The sequence below is a fragment of the Strigops habroptila genome, chromosome 12, assembly GCF_004027225.2.
Source record: "Strigops habroptila isolate Jane chromosome 12, bStrHab1.2.pri, whole genome shotgun sequence".
In the NCBI taxonomy this organism is placed as follows: Eukaryota; Metazoa; Chordata; class Aves; order Psittaciformes; family Psittacidae; genus Strigops; species Strigops habroptila.
The window spans coordinates 19,994,936-20,013,525 of NC_044288.2; the positions used below are offsets into that span (position 1 = coordinate 19,994,936).

At 36.2% G+C, this 18,590-nt stretch overlaps 1 protein-coding gene across 2 annotated transcripts in view; it reads left to right on the forward strand.

The window, feature by feature from the left end:
- GABRG2 (gamma-aminobutyric acid type A receptor subunit gamma2) overlaps positions 1–16,749 on the forward strand; it is a 69,061-nt gene extending 52,312 nt beyond the window's left edge. The window contains exons 7-10 of one of the 2 annotated variants that reach the window (XM_030504404.2): positions 9,055–9,207; positions 11,245–11,450; positions 13,277–13,300; positions 14,750–16,749. In XM_030504404.2, the coding sequence (XP_030360264.1) occupies positions 9,055–9,207; positions 11,245–11,450; positions 13,277–13,300; positions 14,750–15,025 (659 nt within the window). In that variant the 3' untranslated portion in view covers positions 15,026–16,749. The remainder of the gene's footprint in view (positions 1–9,054; positions 9,208–11,244; positions 11,451–13,276; positions 13,301–14,749) is intronic. The other variant, XM_030504406.2, reaches the window with a different exon arrangement.
- Positions 16,750–18,590: the final 1,841 nt, after the last annotated feature.

Sequence of the window (18,590 nt, forward strand, 5' to 3'; positions counted from 1 at the left end):
TGAAATCACAGTGCAGTTGCTGTACTGTACCATCCATGACCATGAATCGGCCCATTCTTTATGTAATGCCCAGGCAGCGCAAGTGCAGCCGTCAGGTAGAGAATGGCACCGCTTCAAGTCTTCAAGTCTGTTACAAGCAAACATCTACAATGCCATGGCAGATTTTCTTTCTTTCTTTGCCCTAAAGGCCAAACATTCACTGTATTTTATTCACATCATGACTTCCCTGTGACACAATAGTGGTATTTTGCTGCTGAACCTCAGAGGGAAAGAGATTGTTGAGCATTTTTGAAAAGGAAGAGACAATTATTTCTTGAAGCTGTCTGTCCCTTATGCAGTCTAAAAATGAGCCAATGGAAGAAGAGAAAACTGTGAAGGACTGAAACAAAGAAAGAGGCATTTGGCAAAGAATGAGATAATGAGAAGTTCTCATGGTCAGCAATCTAGGGGACAGAGCTCTTTCTGATTTTGCTGTTTCACCAGACTTCTCATTTCTTGCTGTGGACACCAATAAATCTCATAAATATCAGCTTAAGATCTGCACTGTGATCAAGTTTCTGCCCTATCTTTATGAAAATTCATTCAGGTGCTCAGCGACCAAATGCTTCTGCCAAAATTATTTTCCTGTGATATACGTAAAAAACACATTGAACTGGAAGAGCTCATATCATCTCTTCATGCAATAAATGACCAGTTTTAGAAGTACTGTTTAATTAGTACTAACCTAGGCAAGACTTAAGGACTTGCTGATCTGTTGTAAGAAGAAAAAAAATAATTAAAAATAGGTCACTTTGGGTTTTATACAAGACAATAATTTGAATAGGTTGAATCTGAATCCTCACAGAAAACTGTGTGTTTACAGCAAATGTTGTGTTTTCCTCATACCACTGTAAGAGTGCAAGACACCACACTGAACTGCATTCTGAGGCTGACTCAGTACCCTCACCAAGGCAGTAAATTCCAAATATAGACTTTGTCAAGGCAAGAAGAGATATGGGTACAAAAGTCAAATAAAGATGCATCAGGACAAAGATATCAATCTTAAACCGTTTCCATGATTTTTCATCCTAGATTAGAGCTGCAGTATACAATATAGTCCATAGGCTGACCCTGGCCTGATCTGGGAGAGGAAGATCTAACTCTGCTGTCTCATTCTCTCCCTTTTCCTGCCTTTCCTGGGGGCAGTAATCCAGCTGCTGCTGAGCAGCTCTGGTACTATCACCTGTTTTGACATGAATGAGAAAAGGCTTTGTCCATACTCGCTTTTTATTTTATTTCTCCACTTGTAGCAGGTTTTGGGTCACCCTGCTGCCCTCCAGTGTATCAGAAGTGGAAAAAGGGCACACAATCTGAAGGAAACTGGTTGTTTTGCAGGGAATGTCCCACAGGTTTACCAACTCCTTATTCATTATTACAGAAAATACGTATACAAATGGCATCAAGCCTGACTTTTTTAAGAAGAAGGATGCATTTAGGATCCTTTTGGTCCCATTTCCTACTATTTTTATAGTCAATACTAGTCCAGCAGCTTGGCATTTTAAGAGCTAGAGAGAATGTGGAGTTCTGGATTCAGTAACATTTGTGTGCTTAGCTGCAGCTCAGAACTGTAAGGCACTGAACTAATACACAGCGAGATGTGATAATGCCAGCTCTAGAAAAATAACAGAGAAAACTAGAAATCTGAATATTGCTCACTTTGACAATAAATCCTTTGTGTCCGCTGTCATCTTGGCTTATGTGTGGGTACATCATGAAACAAACTGGTCAATGATTAAAGCCTTTCGGTTCAGTTAAAATATTTTAGACATTTAAAAAAAAAAACCAAAACCAAACCAACTAAACTACTTTTCCCCCAAATTCATCCTGAGTAGGGTTTTTTAATTATTATTAATACAATTAATTCAGATTGAGAGTTTTCTTAAAGTGCTGAGAACAATGAATTTACAACACAGCTCCTACCTTAAAGGAGGTATTTATAGAAATCACATGTTTTAATAATAGTTACATGTATCATGACTGAAACCAGGTCAATTTTCATTAAACTACTATTTACCTGTTTATTCTTCAAAAAAAACCAAACAACCTAAAAAACAAAACACTGGACAACAGTGATAGTTGTGATCTCTGCCTAAATGAGACTGCTGGCTATGTTAACAGTACAAGAGAGAGAACAAGGATGTATCTACATTAGTTATTTATGAGGAAAAGAAGATAAATTCTGCTGCCACAGTTGTTCTTCATTAACAATTTATGCAGTTTATACTCATTACTTGTAGCACAAAAGGTGATACTTTGGTAATATTTGTATCATACAAGAATTGGGTTGGTTCTTACAAGTGCTCCTCTATTAACAGAGCCATAGAAGTCACTGATGCCATTTCAGTGTTTGTATAAACACTCAATGGGGAGAATAATTAGAATTTTAAGATTGGGTTTTCCCCTGGCAGACTTGCAATCATTTCTGATGTCTATTCTGAGATGACAGTGCCCTCCTGTGGCACGATTTTCTTAAATTTACTGTTTTCCTATATATACTCCATCCAGAAGGATGAACTGCATAGGGTTTCCCATAGATAAACAAGTAATTTATTTAGGTACTTGTTTAAGAGAGTTAATTTTGAGCCTAGGTTCCATTTCTATCTATTTCATGTGGTTCTCTAAACCTATCTTTTAAATGTTCTTGCCCTTTTCTGTATGGTTTCTGTGTAAAATTAGGAAAGAAAAACCTATTGGAAATCTGGAGGGCTGGTGTGTGTCTGGGTCTGTGCGAACCACGCGGCTGCTATTGGGCACACTAACAAAATTATGACTATTAGGTACCACATAAACAGTGGCCTGCTCTAATCCTAGTTGTTCGTCATTTGATCAGTCCTTAAAGAACCAATGATGATCCTTAAATTTGGGAGAGTTTGGCTCATACATTTGTCTTTAATTTTCTCAGCAGTTTCACAAATCCATCTAGTAGAGGAAAATGTCCGGTTTAAAAAAGATATAATAGAGATATTTGGCAGCATTTTTCTGCCAGTTATTGATTCATCACCGATATTCTCCTATATAACTTATTTTCTCCACAGATTTTTACATTTCAGGCATCAAAAGCACTAGATTATAGACATCAGAATTAATAAAACACATATTAATTTTCATACTACTAAACACTGACAAAAGTATTTAAGGTAACCAAATATTGAAGGAAAATCCTTTTCAGACCCTGGGATAGAATACATCCAGTTCCTAGGGGAGGAGCTCCACAATGCATCTCCCTGGCACCATGGAGTCAGCAGGAGGTGAGGACTTTTTGTGCTGTAAACTTTCAGCACACAGAGAAATTCTAGAGATTTTAGGTAGCAGAGTGTATAATGGAACAAATAACTTTTGTACAGCACTCTCTCTGCCACCCATCTGTTCTTGCTGTCTCCTTCAGAGTGGTGTGTGGCTTTGTACGGAACAGAGATAACACATGGCTAGTCAGAATAAAGTCTTCTTATAAACTCTCAAAAAATTTCTTATGTCTATGGACTCGTCTCTATGCACACATTGGTAGTTTGCCAAGACTTTTAACTTAGCCATGAAAGATTTTCATAGAAATGCCTACATGTAAATAGGCCAGCCCTTCAAAACTCCACATATTTAACAGAAATGAAACCATTTTATCCACTCCCAAACTATCTATAAGAATGAATTGAAATGACACAGACACATACATAAACTTGACCAGGTGGTCAATATATAATTTTTGAAGCTCTTCTGCAGTTATTTTAATACTTTAAATCTAGCAGTAAATCTAGCAATTTTAAACAACTGAAAACAGTATCTTATAATAGTAAATGTGAGACAATCTTAGCTGTAAGAGTTGCCACCTGAACTATAATTAAGACACCAATTTCCTGTGATGTTACAAAGCTGTTCTTTTCTCAAGCATTTGTACTAGCTTCCAAATCACTTTGGAATACGAATTAGAGGCTTGTTTCCCCAGTACCTTACACTTTGCACAGTCACTTAAACATGCATAAAGAGAGTACTAATGGGTATAATTTCCCATTCACTTCGCACAGGTATAAATGATTCCACAACCAGGAAGCAATGAAGGATCACACCCACTGTGCTGATTAAATCAGTTAAGTACAGTGTACATTCCCTCTGGCTATGCTTCCTGGCACAACTAATTCCTTCTATTGAACTTTTGGGACTTAGGCCAGGGCGTATTCACAGATGGTTCCTCAAATCAGGAATTCACTTCCCTTACTGTCTAACAGAGCCTGAATCCTGGTATTCGAATTCCTGTATCACACAAGTGTATGGTAGGAGGAGCTTCCCAAAATTTGCACAGACTGCTTTGAGTCTGTGTAAATTAGAATGTCACAGGGCTGTTGAAAATAAAACTTTCTGAAAGGGCTTACTAAGGTCATGATGACTGGATACTGATGGTATGCATCTCCTGTTAAAACTATCTCCTACTCTAGAAGTGATGTAAGTCCCATGCACTTTCTTTGTGTGCAACAGGGATTACTGACACCAAGAGCAATATTCAGCTTCCCATTCAGAGTAGCAGTAGGAAGATGCTGTGGTTCAAGTTAGAACCCTGCCCTGCATCTCATGATCCTCCAAACCTAAGTGTCAGGAATATGAATTTGGTAGAAAACATGACATGAGTACTTCTACATAAGGATAAACATGACCTGGATAGCATTTTCCTGAGGGTCTGCATTGCAGCTTAAATAGATGTCACTGAAGCTGATTAACAGGTTATTGCACCTTCAGATGAAAATGGCTATGTCTCAGCTATAGAAACATGGATGGACACAGAGAAATGGAATTATGTATATTCACAAACAGAGAGAGATGAGGTCTAAATATATTTAGGATGAGTTATTATGCTCCTCAACGTGATAAGATTATTTTTTCCAGGGAAATTTTGTATTTCTTTAAAAATTGAAAATTATCTAGGTATTATTTTCTAGACATATGTAACAGCTGTATATACCTTAGAAAGGACAGCAAGACCGTAATGTCTCTGGTGAAAGGCTAAGTAATCCAAAAATCTTCTAATTAGGGTGCCAAATGTTAAGTATTTAAGTATGTTGTCTTACAATGATACTGCCAGGTTGCATTATCATTCGTTTCTAGAAAAATCCAAAAGTATATTAGCCCTCCAAACGGCAATCTGGCAGTCTGAGAAGCTTTCTTGCTGTAGTAGACAATATTGGATATAAACAAGAGCCAGAGCTGAGAGAAAGAGGATGAAGTAATAATGAAAAGATTATCAATTTGCCAAGTGAGAGTTAATGAATGACACTGTGCTAAGGATCAAGTCTGGCCATTTTTTACTGAAATAATGCCTCAGTTTGACAGCTTCATGCAGGCATCACACTGGGAGTGAAAAATCACCTCAGGCACAGAGATAATCTGAAAACAACAGAGAGTATTTAAGCTGGTCCCAGCTGAAGAGCAAAGAATTCCATGAATAGAGTCAGAAAAACAAATGTAGTTGAAACCAGGGCTGGGGCAAGATTCCATCATGAAAGGTGTGATTAAAGTGAAGTACTGTCAAGTCCATGTTCCCCAGAGGAGTTAATGCATTTTACATTTAGGATGTACGTGTTCTGACAACTGATACTAGGTCCTAAATGGCACATCTTTGGTCTTATGTTAATTTGTATGCTCAGAGTACTTTTCTTCTTCAAAATCTCAGAGGCCTGCTGTTATATCATTCCAACATCACTTACATAAACGAGGTAATAACAGCAAGATGCTTCTCTGGAGCATGCCACCACTTAGTCCTGTTTTCCTTAGTGCTTTATTTACAACTGTTCATATTACTTCAAGCTAGAAGAGACATTCAATACATTACAGAATTAGTGGCTTGATTGTCTTGACATTTCCTAAATTACATTTATTATTCTCACTCTTACCTTGAAATAAATCATCATTCCCAAAATTCCAACTAAGAAAGGTAAGAAATAGACAAAACACCTCTCTGTGTTATGAACATTATTCCTTTCCTTAGTAAGATTCTCTGAAATAGTGGGATTTACTCCAAAACGCAGCAGTGTCTGCAGCACCAGCAGGCTTTCGGATTAGAAAGCAACATGTATTAAAAGAATTTATGCATCCTTCAATGAGTCTTCAGAGTGGTCAACTCTACACTGCCTGGCAAGTTATAGTGGAAACTGAAGTTTCTATTTCCTTTAATTTAACTTCTCCATTAGTAGAAACCTTAAAGCCTGTATAAAGTTTATATGGCCTCTTATTTCTTAAAGCTTTCAGTAAAATGTTCTCAATTCTATAAGGCATGAGAAATAAGGTCTGACAGAATAATTCTGTGGACTTTGTCTATAAATATCAGGAGTTGATACAGTGCTTCCTATGGATATCAGTTCTGGAGTATTTTGGATTTTTTACACATATGTTCATTAGGGAAAAAAAGTATTTGTTTAAAGGAAGGTGCAATAACATTTGTGAGGGTTGAACAAAATCTAGAGCAATTATAGCATGACTTTACTTTTGGCAGCATGTTAGCTGAGATATGCTATTTTGAAACATAATTGGTTAAGAAGTCCGGTATTTAAAACAAACAAAAAAAAAAAAAAATACAAAACAGAAAGAATTGCGTTCAACTGAATATAAAACACTTCTACATGGGGCATCTCCAGTTTGTGTAGCAAATGCTCTGTGACAGGACACTGCTGTTGCTCTATGGAAATGGATTGTCCTCTGAGGTACATCTTTGAGATGACAGAGAATTCAAAGCAATGCCTCATTGCTGCTGAATGGACCGAGGCCTTTACAAGCCACTTAAAAGTTTAAAAGCTCTTCTGCATTACATTTTGAAGAAAAACCATTTATTTTAAAATTATGCAGAAAATATTGTAAAAATTATTATAATAGCTTACTGTATAAAGACCACTCCTTGCACTAAGGGAAAAATCAAAATATTCTCCACAGAGACCAGATGATCACCACCAAGAGAAACACACAATAAAAAAAATGTATGTGGAAACAGTCTATAAAATGAAAGGACTGAGGCTGCTCACCCTAAATATACATATATAGGGATATTCCTATGTTATCTGCATCACCAGTTGGCTTGGTGTGCATACACTGTTATTGAACAAAGATGATGCATGAATTCTTTACAGCATACCTTGGTCTGGGTCAGCTGGACCCATCTGCTTGTTTTCTCAGCACAGGTGCTGAGTTTTGAATTTTACTCTAATACCTGTAACAAAGTGCTGGCTTGTGTACTAGATTCTGATATTTTCTGTTCTTTTGAATAAAAGATTCTACAAATCAAGAGTTCTAGAATTAACCAAAAAGTTGGACAAAAAGACCTGTCCAAGTACAGGACAAAAAATATGGATAAAATAGTTGCCTAGAATCTGATATATTACTTCAGCATTACTTCAGCAAGTAATTTAATAACACTGAACATGAAAACAGCCTTCCCCTTAAAACTGTTTGCATGGAAGTAATACAGCTGCAGCTTAAAGTAATGTCTACCATTGTACAGCAGGAGAAAACCCCGATAGCATATATGATATTAATAGCATATATGAAGGTGAATAAATAAAAAGTTAATTCCCAAAATTGACAAAATAATAACTTCTCAGGAAGTTAACAGATGATCTAGAGGGATGAAGAATGAGTCATACTGTAATTTTATAGCTTCACTTTTACAGTGTTCCTGATCAGTGGTGGGGTTTTTTGGTTTTGGAGGGGGTGTGTGGTTGTATCATTCAGGACACACATATATAATGCAAACTTATCTGTGAATTGAGAGGATAATCAGACTGTAGTTACTTGAATTGGTTGCTTGTATTCAGCCATATCTCCTCGTAAACCACACGTATATAATTTGGTTGTTAAGTCTTTGGTTTAACTATAACATATTGTAATTAAATTAAAACCAGTTAATCCTTGGGATGTGGACATTAAAATTTAAAAAAAAAAAAAAAAAGGAAAAAAAATATATATAACAAAGCACCAGCTGGAAAATTATCTCTGAAGTTTCTTCTGTGACCAGGATCAAAGGAATTATTCTGGGAGAAATTAAAATTTTAATTATGCCTGAAAACAGAGAACTTAATGTTAACTAAAGGTACTGATCTAAGCAGAATACACATTTACCACAGAGTCTCTTTGATAATGCTGGAAAACTATCTCACTCTCAATTTGTAAATCCTATTCTGTTTTAGTTTGAGACTTCTCTGGACTGCCTTTCACTGAATTGCAATGAAGTCTTTTGTAGTCTGGGTTTCTGTAGTTCTTTTGCAATCAAGATTTCCCAGGAGTGCTGTAATCTCAGGATGAGAACTAGGTTCTTTTAGTTTAGAAAAAAATATATCAAAACCTGAAGCTTTGCTGTATTCCTGAATCCAGATGGAATTTACTTAATAGTTTGAAAGGGAAAAACAACTGGAAAAAGAATCACAAAACTGTTGAATGAGAATGATGTGTTATGCACAGAGTAACATACAGCATGGCTTTTTTGGGGCACTTAGGAGATGTGGGTTCAAATCCTTTTAGAGTAGATAATACAACAGAAGATCTGAGGCAAATAAAAAATTAATTATTGACACAGCCTAGCCCTGAATAATAGTTGCAAACATGAATAATTTAGAAAGTACATCTGAAAGCATGCATTATTTGAAAGCAGAGCTGAGGGCACGCTGAGAGGGACAACACGGTGACTGGAGGTTTACTGGACCACCACCACTCAGTTGTTATAAGAGGACTGCACGAGGCATTTGCAAGTTATGAGGAATCACGTAGGTAGAAGGAAGCCTGCTGTGCTATGCCAGGGAGGTTACCCTTGAAATCTTCAAGTTATTTAAGTAAAACTGCCAGACTGTTCTCTTTCATAGCGTAGAAAATCCATCAGTTCTTGAGCTATACCAGTGTTGAAGAGGTTTGTATGTATTTGCTGTCAGTATATCTGGTGAATCAGTTTAATATATATACCCCAATACAGAATAGAAAAACCCTACCTAATATAGAAATTCTATGTTGGGTTTTTAACATATTATTCTACTTCAGTATCCTTTTATTTTACAGGAGACTATGTAGTCATGTCTGTTTACTTCAACCTGAGCAGGAGAATGGGTTATTTCACTATTCAGACCTACATTCCCTGCACACTTATTGTTGTGTTATCCTGGGTCTCTTTCTGGATTAATAAGGATGCAGTTCCAGCCAGAACATCACTAGGTGAGTTGTTTTTTCTTCCTGATCTTATTCAAGTGTTCTGATGTTTAACTGACACCCCTGCAGATCACCAGTTCATAAATTTAAGAGGTGAGACAATTTCATGAGCTCTCCTTGTTTAAAGGGATGTAATAATTTCCGAGGCATAACACACTCTAAACTGCATTTGCATCTCTTCCTTTTTACTATGTCAAATCCTAATGGAGTATTGTAGATTGCTTACAATAAAAACTTTGCATCTTTTCTGATGACAGTAATATTTTTTATAAACATCAAGAGAATGGGGAGCATTGCTGGATTAGAGGCAGGGATGTGTTTGTTTTACTTGCTCTACTTCTATATCATGGTGACTGGCAATACAAATGAAGTAAACATCAAGAAGGAATCAATCTTTCTGGCTGTGTGCTGTAGTGGTAAGAAGAGGAGAATGTAGTATCCTGACTTCTGCTTTAGAAACCAACAATCAAATTTAGCCTCCAGGCCACAAAATCAACTGAATTTGGTGGTATCTAAATTCCTATCCTTAGAAATGTGACATAAAATTAATCAGAATTAGCAATTTCTACACATTTAACAACTGTTCCACAAGTAAACTAAAAGAGATTAAGTTAACCTTGCTTGTGCAAAGCAGCTGGAGCTACAAGAATTAGCAAAATAGAAACTTTCAACCAGACAAAGCTAAACACATTTTCTACTTCTGCATTAAATCCATACAAGTGAGAATCATTGTAGTTTTTCCTTCCACATTTTCATTTCTTCACAGAACTACAGCACAGAGCACTGGAGTGCAAAATAAGGGACACCATTTTCATTCCATAACTCCCTTGAAAGAAACACAAGAATAGAGGACCACTGGCTCCCATGACTGAAACTTTTAAGTGTTCTATTGCCTTTTTCACTTCCTCTCTAAAAAGAGGTTATAACACCTGCTTTAAAGAAGTATAGTATTAATAAAGGCATTCAGCTGTTATTTAAATTTTACTTCAATATACAAAACTGTTTCTCTCCCTCTGTTAAGAATTAGTCTATTTGTACCACTGAGGACATAAAACCAGTGGTATGAAATTTGCCATATAAAATGTAATGGATTTAAACTGTTCTGATGCATTTTTAATGTTCTTCACATTGTAGTACAGGGAGCAATGTTCTGAAAGGAGAAGGCATGGTGAAGTATGTCACAGTACTTCACAGTTGTAGAGTACAGCCACTTATGAAGACTAGAAATGATGCTGCTCTGGTACAGAGAGAAACCTGATCTCACAGTTTTACATTTATAAGAAGCCCTGAGAGTCTCTCCCTTCCAGCTTTATATACAAGAAATCACTTAAATAACAAGCAGCAGATGATTTGTGTGGGGCTAGCATGTTCACACAACTAGAATGCATTTAAGGAAGAGAGAGGAAACAGTTTTATTTCCTTATGGAGCACACATACAAATCTACACAAATTTTGTCCTGGAGTTCCTGATGGATTACATGCTTTAAGAATTTTAATTAATTTCTACCTCATAAAATGGCTGCAAGTGTGTCTCTTAGCGGCATTGCTATCACCCTGCAACTAAAAACTTATCCTAACACCACAAAACGTTTGAGATTGGTCTTGAGTTTACTTTAAAGAATGGAGTAAAGAGATTTTTACTCTCCACCATGATTTTCTCACTCTGACACAAGTTCTGTTCTCTGCACTCTGTTTCCGTGTTTGAGCACACAAAGCCTAAAAATAAGATGTCTCAAAAGTAAAGGCCCCCTAAAAGTAAACTACAAAACTAAACAACTAAATTAAATTTCTTAGACTCAGAATCCATCTAACCAAACTATTCTGCACAGCAGCACTTGCAGCGACCATGCAAAAATGTTTCATACCCTGTGTTCATCCTTGAAGCTCTCACTGAATCCACATTCACTGCTGGGATGTGCTGTTTAATACCTTTGCTATATGTTCGAACTCCAGGCATACTTCAAAACCTCTCAGAGAGAGAGAGCCAACAAAATCAGTTTGCACTTGAAGTTATGTTTCTGTTGTTTTCTGTCTATCTACCAGGTATTACAACTGTCCTGACAATGACCACCCTAAGTACAATTGCTCGTAAATCTCTTCCCAAAGTCTCCTATGTGACAGCAATGGATCTTTTTGTGTCAGTCTGCTTTATTTTTGTTTTCTCTGCACTGGTGGAATATGGAACTTTGCACTACTTTGTCAGCAACAGAAAGCCAAGCAAGGATAAAGACAAAAAGAAGAAAAACCCAGTATGTATCTTTTTAGCAGCAAGGTCTAACATTCAATTATGTTTTCTAAGAAAGCATTTAAATCCCTCTTTATGCTTGTACTTTCTTTTCAGACATTGCTAATATATACTCTTCCTTTGTATTAATAGGAATGCAAACATTCACCTTGAGAATGAAAAGCTCATACATTACGGTTGTCTGGATGCCAGAGAAACTAATTTCTTAGAATAAGGATCCTTTTAACCAAAGTGTTCTGCAAATCACAACTATCACCAAAACCATTATTTATGTCATAGATAGAGCTCTTGCTGTGACCTTTATGGAAGAACTGTCACTTTCTCTGTTATAGCTTCAGCAATATTCTCTGGCATTAACTAATGTGCGTATTATTGATATGACTGTTTTTCTTATTATCAAGACTGCAGTTAAACATTTATATTCAAACTACAGAGTGTGCTTTTTCTAATTTCCCCTTAAGCATCTGTTTACTTTTCATTGTTTCCTTATCTTCTTTTCTTGTATTTCTTATCTCCTTTATCTACTTCTCTCCCTTAGAGAGTGATTTAGCTAGCAGTTTACAATGTTACTTATGGATGTATGCTACATAGTAATAAATAAGTGTATTCAATAACCACAATAACTAAATCCTGGAAGTACTTTCAGTAGGTGTTTAAGTTTTTGCCCAGGTAGGGAAAAAGTTCATTGCTTATTTTGTCCAGGACATATTTCTCCTTGTCTTTTGCACCTGAACTGAAAGGTCTGTTGTACAGAATCCCTGAGGTGAAAATAATTAGTGTAAAATCCTAGAGGGAAAAGTAGCCTAATCATCTACAAAACAACCCAAATATGCCTTTGAAAAATGTGAAGAACAAGTGGTTTACATTAATAGAAAGCATTTTCAAATCCATTTCAGGCATCTAGTCATTTGGATTTCTCTCCTAAAATCTTCAATGACTTTTAAAGATATTCTCTTTTAGTTTTAATATACAGCACAAAAAGAATATAGTAAATAGAGTGATTAAAGAACATTTATTACACATTATTGCTATAATTTCCACTTTAAAGATGTTGAGAAGTAGACTAATAGTCTACTTCTATAGTGGGTAAACAGCTAGAAAAACACCTATAAGAGGAAGAATTCTTACCTAACTTTAGGTATGTTAAGGTTGAATTTCATCATAGGCCTCTCTTTTGGTCAAAAGAAAGAGGCACTGCCAGCAGGTGATGTGTCCTGTCCTGTCTTAGGCCATAATAAAAGGCTGGCTGCGTGCATGTGTGTCTTTTACAGTCCATTAAAGGAGCAGAGATTAACTACCTCAAACTTAGTCGTGTCACTTAAAGATGTCCGTAAAAGGGCAGATGACTTGTTCTTTACATTACTTATCTGCGAGCATTTGGGGACAAACAGAACTATAGGTGATTGCCTGGTTCCTAATCACAGAGCCTAAAAAACTTAGAAATAGAGTGTTCAAGACACGCTCTGCAGGTAAAAAGGACTTTTTCTAATAAAAGTGTTTTTATAAACTGTGAATGGTCTCCTTCAAAACAGTTCAACATAAAAGACTGGAATCCCCTGGGAATATTAAAAGATCTAAATTGAATTTGATATCTTATGTCTTTGGCCCAGATTTAGTTATAAGACAGGGACAAGTCAAAAATGTGGGGGTTTTATATTACAGATACTTGCTTACATTGCTATTATCCCAACTTTTCTATAAATTTAGTTCTTTTTGACTTACTATGTTTTAGAAACATATTTTTAATTTACATTATTTTTGTCTCTTTCTTTCCTTTCTTTAATTTAAAACAAACCCCTCTGATTCTCTTTTCTGTCTACAAAATGAAAGCTTCTTCGGATGTTTTCCTTCAAGGTATAATGTTTTTTGGAATGGAAATTCACTGCATGCGACTGCTGAATTTAACTATTAGAGCTTATATGAGAGTGGTGTTTTGTTGTTTGTTTTTTTTTTAATGAGACATCTAAGCATTCTACTCCAGGTAACTTCCTAATTCAGTAGAATGGTTACATATTTCCAGACAATTTGTAGAGTTGATTCAGCAGCCCAAATACTGATTCATTACGGTTCTGAACTTAAGTTCAAGAGTGACCAGCATTATTGGATCCCATGAATTGAGAGTTTAATGTTAAAACATTTCTGCTCCAATCTTTCTCAAGTTGCCATGGGATCCAATAGCAGCAGCTACACCAGAAACATGCAATACATCCTTTTAGAACTCAACTCTGACCCCGTCTTTTTACCCTTTGTAATTTCATTCCGAATTATAAAACTAAATGTGTTCTGATGTTGACCTGAAGAAAATTTAATGTCATCATCAATTACTCAAATGCTGTTATGCAAAAAAGTCAGAGTTTTGAAAGGGTTTAAGTTGCATATATATTTTTAATGCCGTCACTGGATCAATAGACTTTTAGCACACTAGCAAACCTATCTAGCTATGGTTCATATCCAAACTTTATCTTCATTCAGAAATGCAGAGATTCCATAAAAAAGACAACCAAAAAAAAAAAAACCCCAAATATGCATACTTATGGAATGGAATTGTTGTTATTTTACCCTAATAACTATCAGTAGGAAATTTCAGTGCCTGTCATCCTAGTGTTTGCCAAGTGCTCAAATGTGTTTTAAATGCTTCATTTGCTCAATTTGTTCCAAATATATATATGCGTGTATAGATATTTATGTACAGCTACTATATAAAATCTGGAAAATGTTGAAACTTCTAGCTGGTGAACATTAGTAGATGCTAAACTGCATATATTCAAACAATTGGAGAGTCTTATAGAGAATGTCCTAGCTTGTTTATTTAAAAGACCCAGTTTTTGCTTTTTTTTCACGTATATATATTTTCTCCTGTCTCAACATGAACCAGCTCTAATTTCAAATCCTGCATTTCCATTGATTATTTCAGTTCTTTCTATGTGCAATGCACAAATTGCCTTCAGATATCAAGCAGCTATGTAAAATATAAACCACAAGAAATTCAAAAATACCACCAATTACATTCCTGAATGTTTCCTTTAACCTCTGATGTTTCCTTGTTTGGCTTTCAAGCTAGTTGTCCACGGCTGTTAACTTTATATTGATTTGTGCTGCTTTCCTGTAAAGTGTATGATGCAACCGATTTTAGTGAGTTTAAGGTAATACTACCATTAGAACTCCTCAGCAATTTCCCATGTACCCTATGCTGAGCCATCATTCACATGTTGACTAAGAGTCTCCATCTCCCTGTTGGTCTGGTGATAATAACAAAGTCTCTCCCTCCTGCCATCTTTGTCTTTTTTTGCTACTCCACCTTAGGCACCTACAATTGACATCCGGCCTCGATCAGCTACTATTCAAATGAACAATGCTACACACCTCCAAGAAAGGGATGAAGAATACGGGTATGAATGTCTTGATGGCAAGGACTGTGCCAGTTTTTTTTGCTGCTTTGAGGATTGTCGAACAGGAGCATGGAGGCATGGAAGAATACACATCCGCATTGCCAAAATGGACTCCTATGCCCGCATCTTCTTCCCAACTGCCTTCTGCTTGTTTAACCTTGTGTATTGGGTATCATATCTTTACCTTTAAAAGCAGAAGGAAATCAGTGATATGAGCCTTACTCACTGAATTTCTTAGAGAGATGGTTTCCTAAATCCACTTGAAGTATTTACGATGCGCTTTATAGTGGTCTGAATTCTTTAGTGCCATAACCCAGTAAATATCATATCATTTGTCCAAAAACTGCCACCAGGTTATTGTGAATTAAATGTCCATTCAATATGCTGAAAGAATTAAAAATAAAAATAATATAAACAGGTAATACACAGCTATACCTGCTGGAAGAGAGAGAAACAGAGCTGACAGGGCAAGGAGAGCATGGCAACATCACTTAATAGTTGGTACTCCTATTTCAGACAGAAGTGAGAGAGAGGAGAATTCCCAGGTAAAGTGCTGTACAGTTTGTTAACACTGGCTATAATTATGCTATAGCTTGATTCTCTGTGGGCTTTTCTTTTTGGAAGAGTCATCTCTCACTCTGAATAGGTATGATTAAACTAGGAAAGTTAACTTCTACTCCCACCAAGATAAAAATAGACCCTTCCCTTTGCCATCCCTTTAAGAGCACATGTACAATGCTGTAAATATTTCAATACCTTGTAGTACATAAAGTCTAGTGCATGCATCTTTTGGGGGCCAAAATAAATGAAACAAAGGTACCATAAAGTTTTGTCTTTTATTTAGTGTCTCTGGATGTGCTATTGTAATTGAAATGTGGAAAATTTTTTTTTTTCCTTGAAAAATTACCCCTTTCCCTCATGCATGGAAGATCCAAGCAGACAGCACTTTCATGTAAAACATTAGAGAAGCCTTAAGGATTCAAATAAATAACATGTAGACAAATCTGTATGGCCAATATAATAGCTCATAAAGTGTACTGTATGTGTCTGCTGCAGTTGTAGCCTTCATTTTCCATTGATAATGTTGCTATATTTCAACTGAATTTCCAATAATTATACATTGCAAGATCAGCTTCTGAATTTAATCCATGTGCTTCTATTGCTCTTTTCCCATGTTGAGCTCCACTTTTTTTCCTTACACAACTATTTGTGGGTTTGGTTTTTTTAATTCTTTAATCCAGTCCAGGAAATAGCTTTTATTCTAGATATTATTTTTACATGAAAGCTTCAAGTTAATTTTGAAACATTAGATTTTGCATTATATATACACATACAGTTCTCTGCCCATTCATGTCCTTGATCAGCAATAGTTGTTGTCAGTGCTGCTTTTCACTCAGTGAGTACCTTTACTAAAACAAACCTTTACCATGGCTAGCACACAATTTAGAGATAGCCTTGAAAATAAAAGGGAACAGAGAGTGTCTTGGCTACTAAATCACATGTATGCAGTTTATGTGTTTTTAAAACCTCGAACCCATGTGGGCGACTCTTGAAAACCATTTATCCACTGGTTTTCAGAACCCGTATGATGCTCAATTATGCAACCTTAAGCACATGTAAATATGACTGACCTTTTTTTTAGTTGTCAAAGATGTAAAATGTCACCTCCAGTAAAGTGGGTTTGCAGGTTGAAAAGGGAGATATATAACTGATCATTACAGAATTATTAATAGCTAAAATGGAGGAAAAGGAAAGTTTTCCAATGTTCTGTTTGTATAGTTTTGGAAATAAAAATGTATAAAAAAAGGAATAACTCTTGATCATCAGTTGCTCCTTGTCCAATGCATTTGAAAACATTTTAATAAAGGAACTGCACACACCTGTGGACTTTTTCAATAAAACTGCTGCACTCAATCCCAGTTTTCTCGTGGTTAGTTTGTTAAAAGCATGTGTCAAGGACTAAACTGCTTGACTAGTTTGGTTCATCAGCTGCCTAAATATAAGTGATTATAATCCTCATAACCCTCTGCATTGTCTCATTTTAATGGCTCACATAACTTTCTAGAATGGAGACTAAATCTTTAGAATCATTTTGAAGATTACCTTATTCTTGAAAATAAAAAAAAACCCCAAGACTTTTCTCACCATATATCACTACACCAAGTAGTGGAAATGAACCCTAGCCGGTCATTACCCAACATCTCCACTCCTGCCACACTTCTTTAGGTGATCTGTTATTTCCTCCTGGGAAAAATGGATGAGATTCAAAAGGACAGTTAACGGAGAAACACATAATTCCTAGGAAGACAGTGGCACCTTAGCACAATCTAGTGCTAAATGACCAAAAAGCATAGTGTTCCTCTGAATAGAGATTATATCAGCTATTCAGTACAGAATCAAAAGATGACCTTCATATTGTAAAGCCAAACTGCCACCACAGTAAAAAAAAAAAAACAAGCAAAATAGCATTTGGATATGAGATATTATTCAGCAGAAAACTACTCAGAAACCTATCTATATTGACATACTCACACATATAAAATATTATATTAATGTATACATTATACATATTAACTCTCCCAGTTGCATTCTAGGGAAGAAACTCACTCTTGATGCAAAAGACTTGCTAAAATGTTTTCAAGCTCCTCACACTGCAGATAACTATTACTGCTCTGGGACATGTCTGAGGATGTTCAGATGGTTGTTAAGAGTTTTGTCAAATATACACTAGTGGCACGATTCACATAATCACAGAAGGGTTGGCATTGGAAGGGATCTTTGCAAGTCACCTAGTCCAACCCCGTGCCTAAGCAGGTTGCACAGGTTCACATCCAGGCAGGTCATGAAGACCAGAGAAAGAGACTCCATAACCTCTGGAGGAAGTGATGTTAGAATATTAACCAACTTCCTTGGACCCCCGCCAACCTTCTAGAGTCCTAACTCATGGAATTTGTCCAAGTAGGTGCTTAAAGAGGCGAAAGTTAGCTTTCTTGAAGCTTATAACTCTCCTGGTTGTAATCTTACTTATTGCCCTGCTTCCTCCACGCAGGATCCAGAACTCCACCATCTCATGGTCACTTCAGCCAAGGCTGCCCCCAACCTGCATATCTCCAACCAGTCATTTTTTTTGTTAGCAAGGTCCAGCAACACACCTCATGTATACATACCAAAAGAGAATGCCCTCAAAAGCATTCATAAATCTTTATACAGTTATAATATTTACAACCCTCAGTTTGTAAATAAAGAGCTGGCATCCAGAGAGATAATGTGACTTTACAATGGTTCTCCTATTTTCAATGCTAGGCAACCACAAAAAGGCTGTATTTTAACTAGCCAGTATTGAATAATTTCAGCCTCTGTACAATACAAAATGCTGAAGCTCCTAAGGGTGCAGTTCCCAGCACAGATTATATAAACACACACAAAAAAAAAGGGAAAAAAAGCAGGGGAGAAAAAGACAAGTGGTTTTTTTTAATCCACTCATTTCTACCTTATTTTCCCCACCGCTGCATAAATCTATCTAACATGAATGGACTGCTCAAATATATTATGTGTATTAGTTTCAATGACATATGCATAGCAGCAATTAGTGGCAAATACTAGAGGTCTAAATAATTGGACTTCCTTCATCCTGTGCTCTCAAAGCCCTTCAGTCTAAAAACACAGGTAGAAAAAGAATACTTATAAAATACTTGAACCTATGAATAACGTGTGAAAATGAACAAGAAAACTTTTTGAACTGCACAGATTTTAGT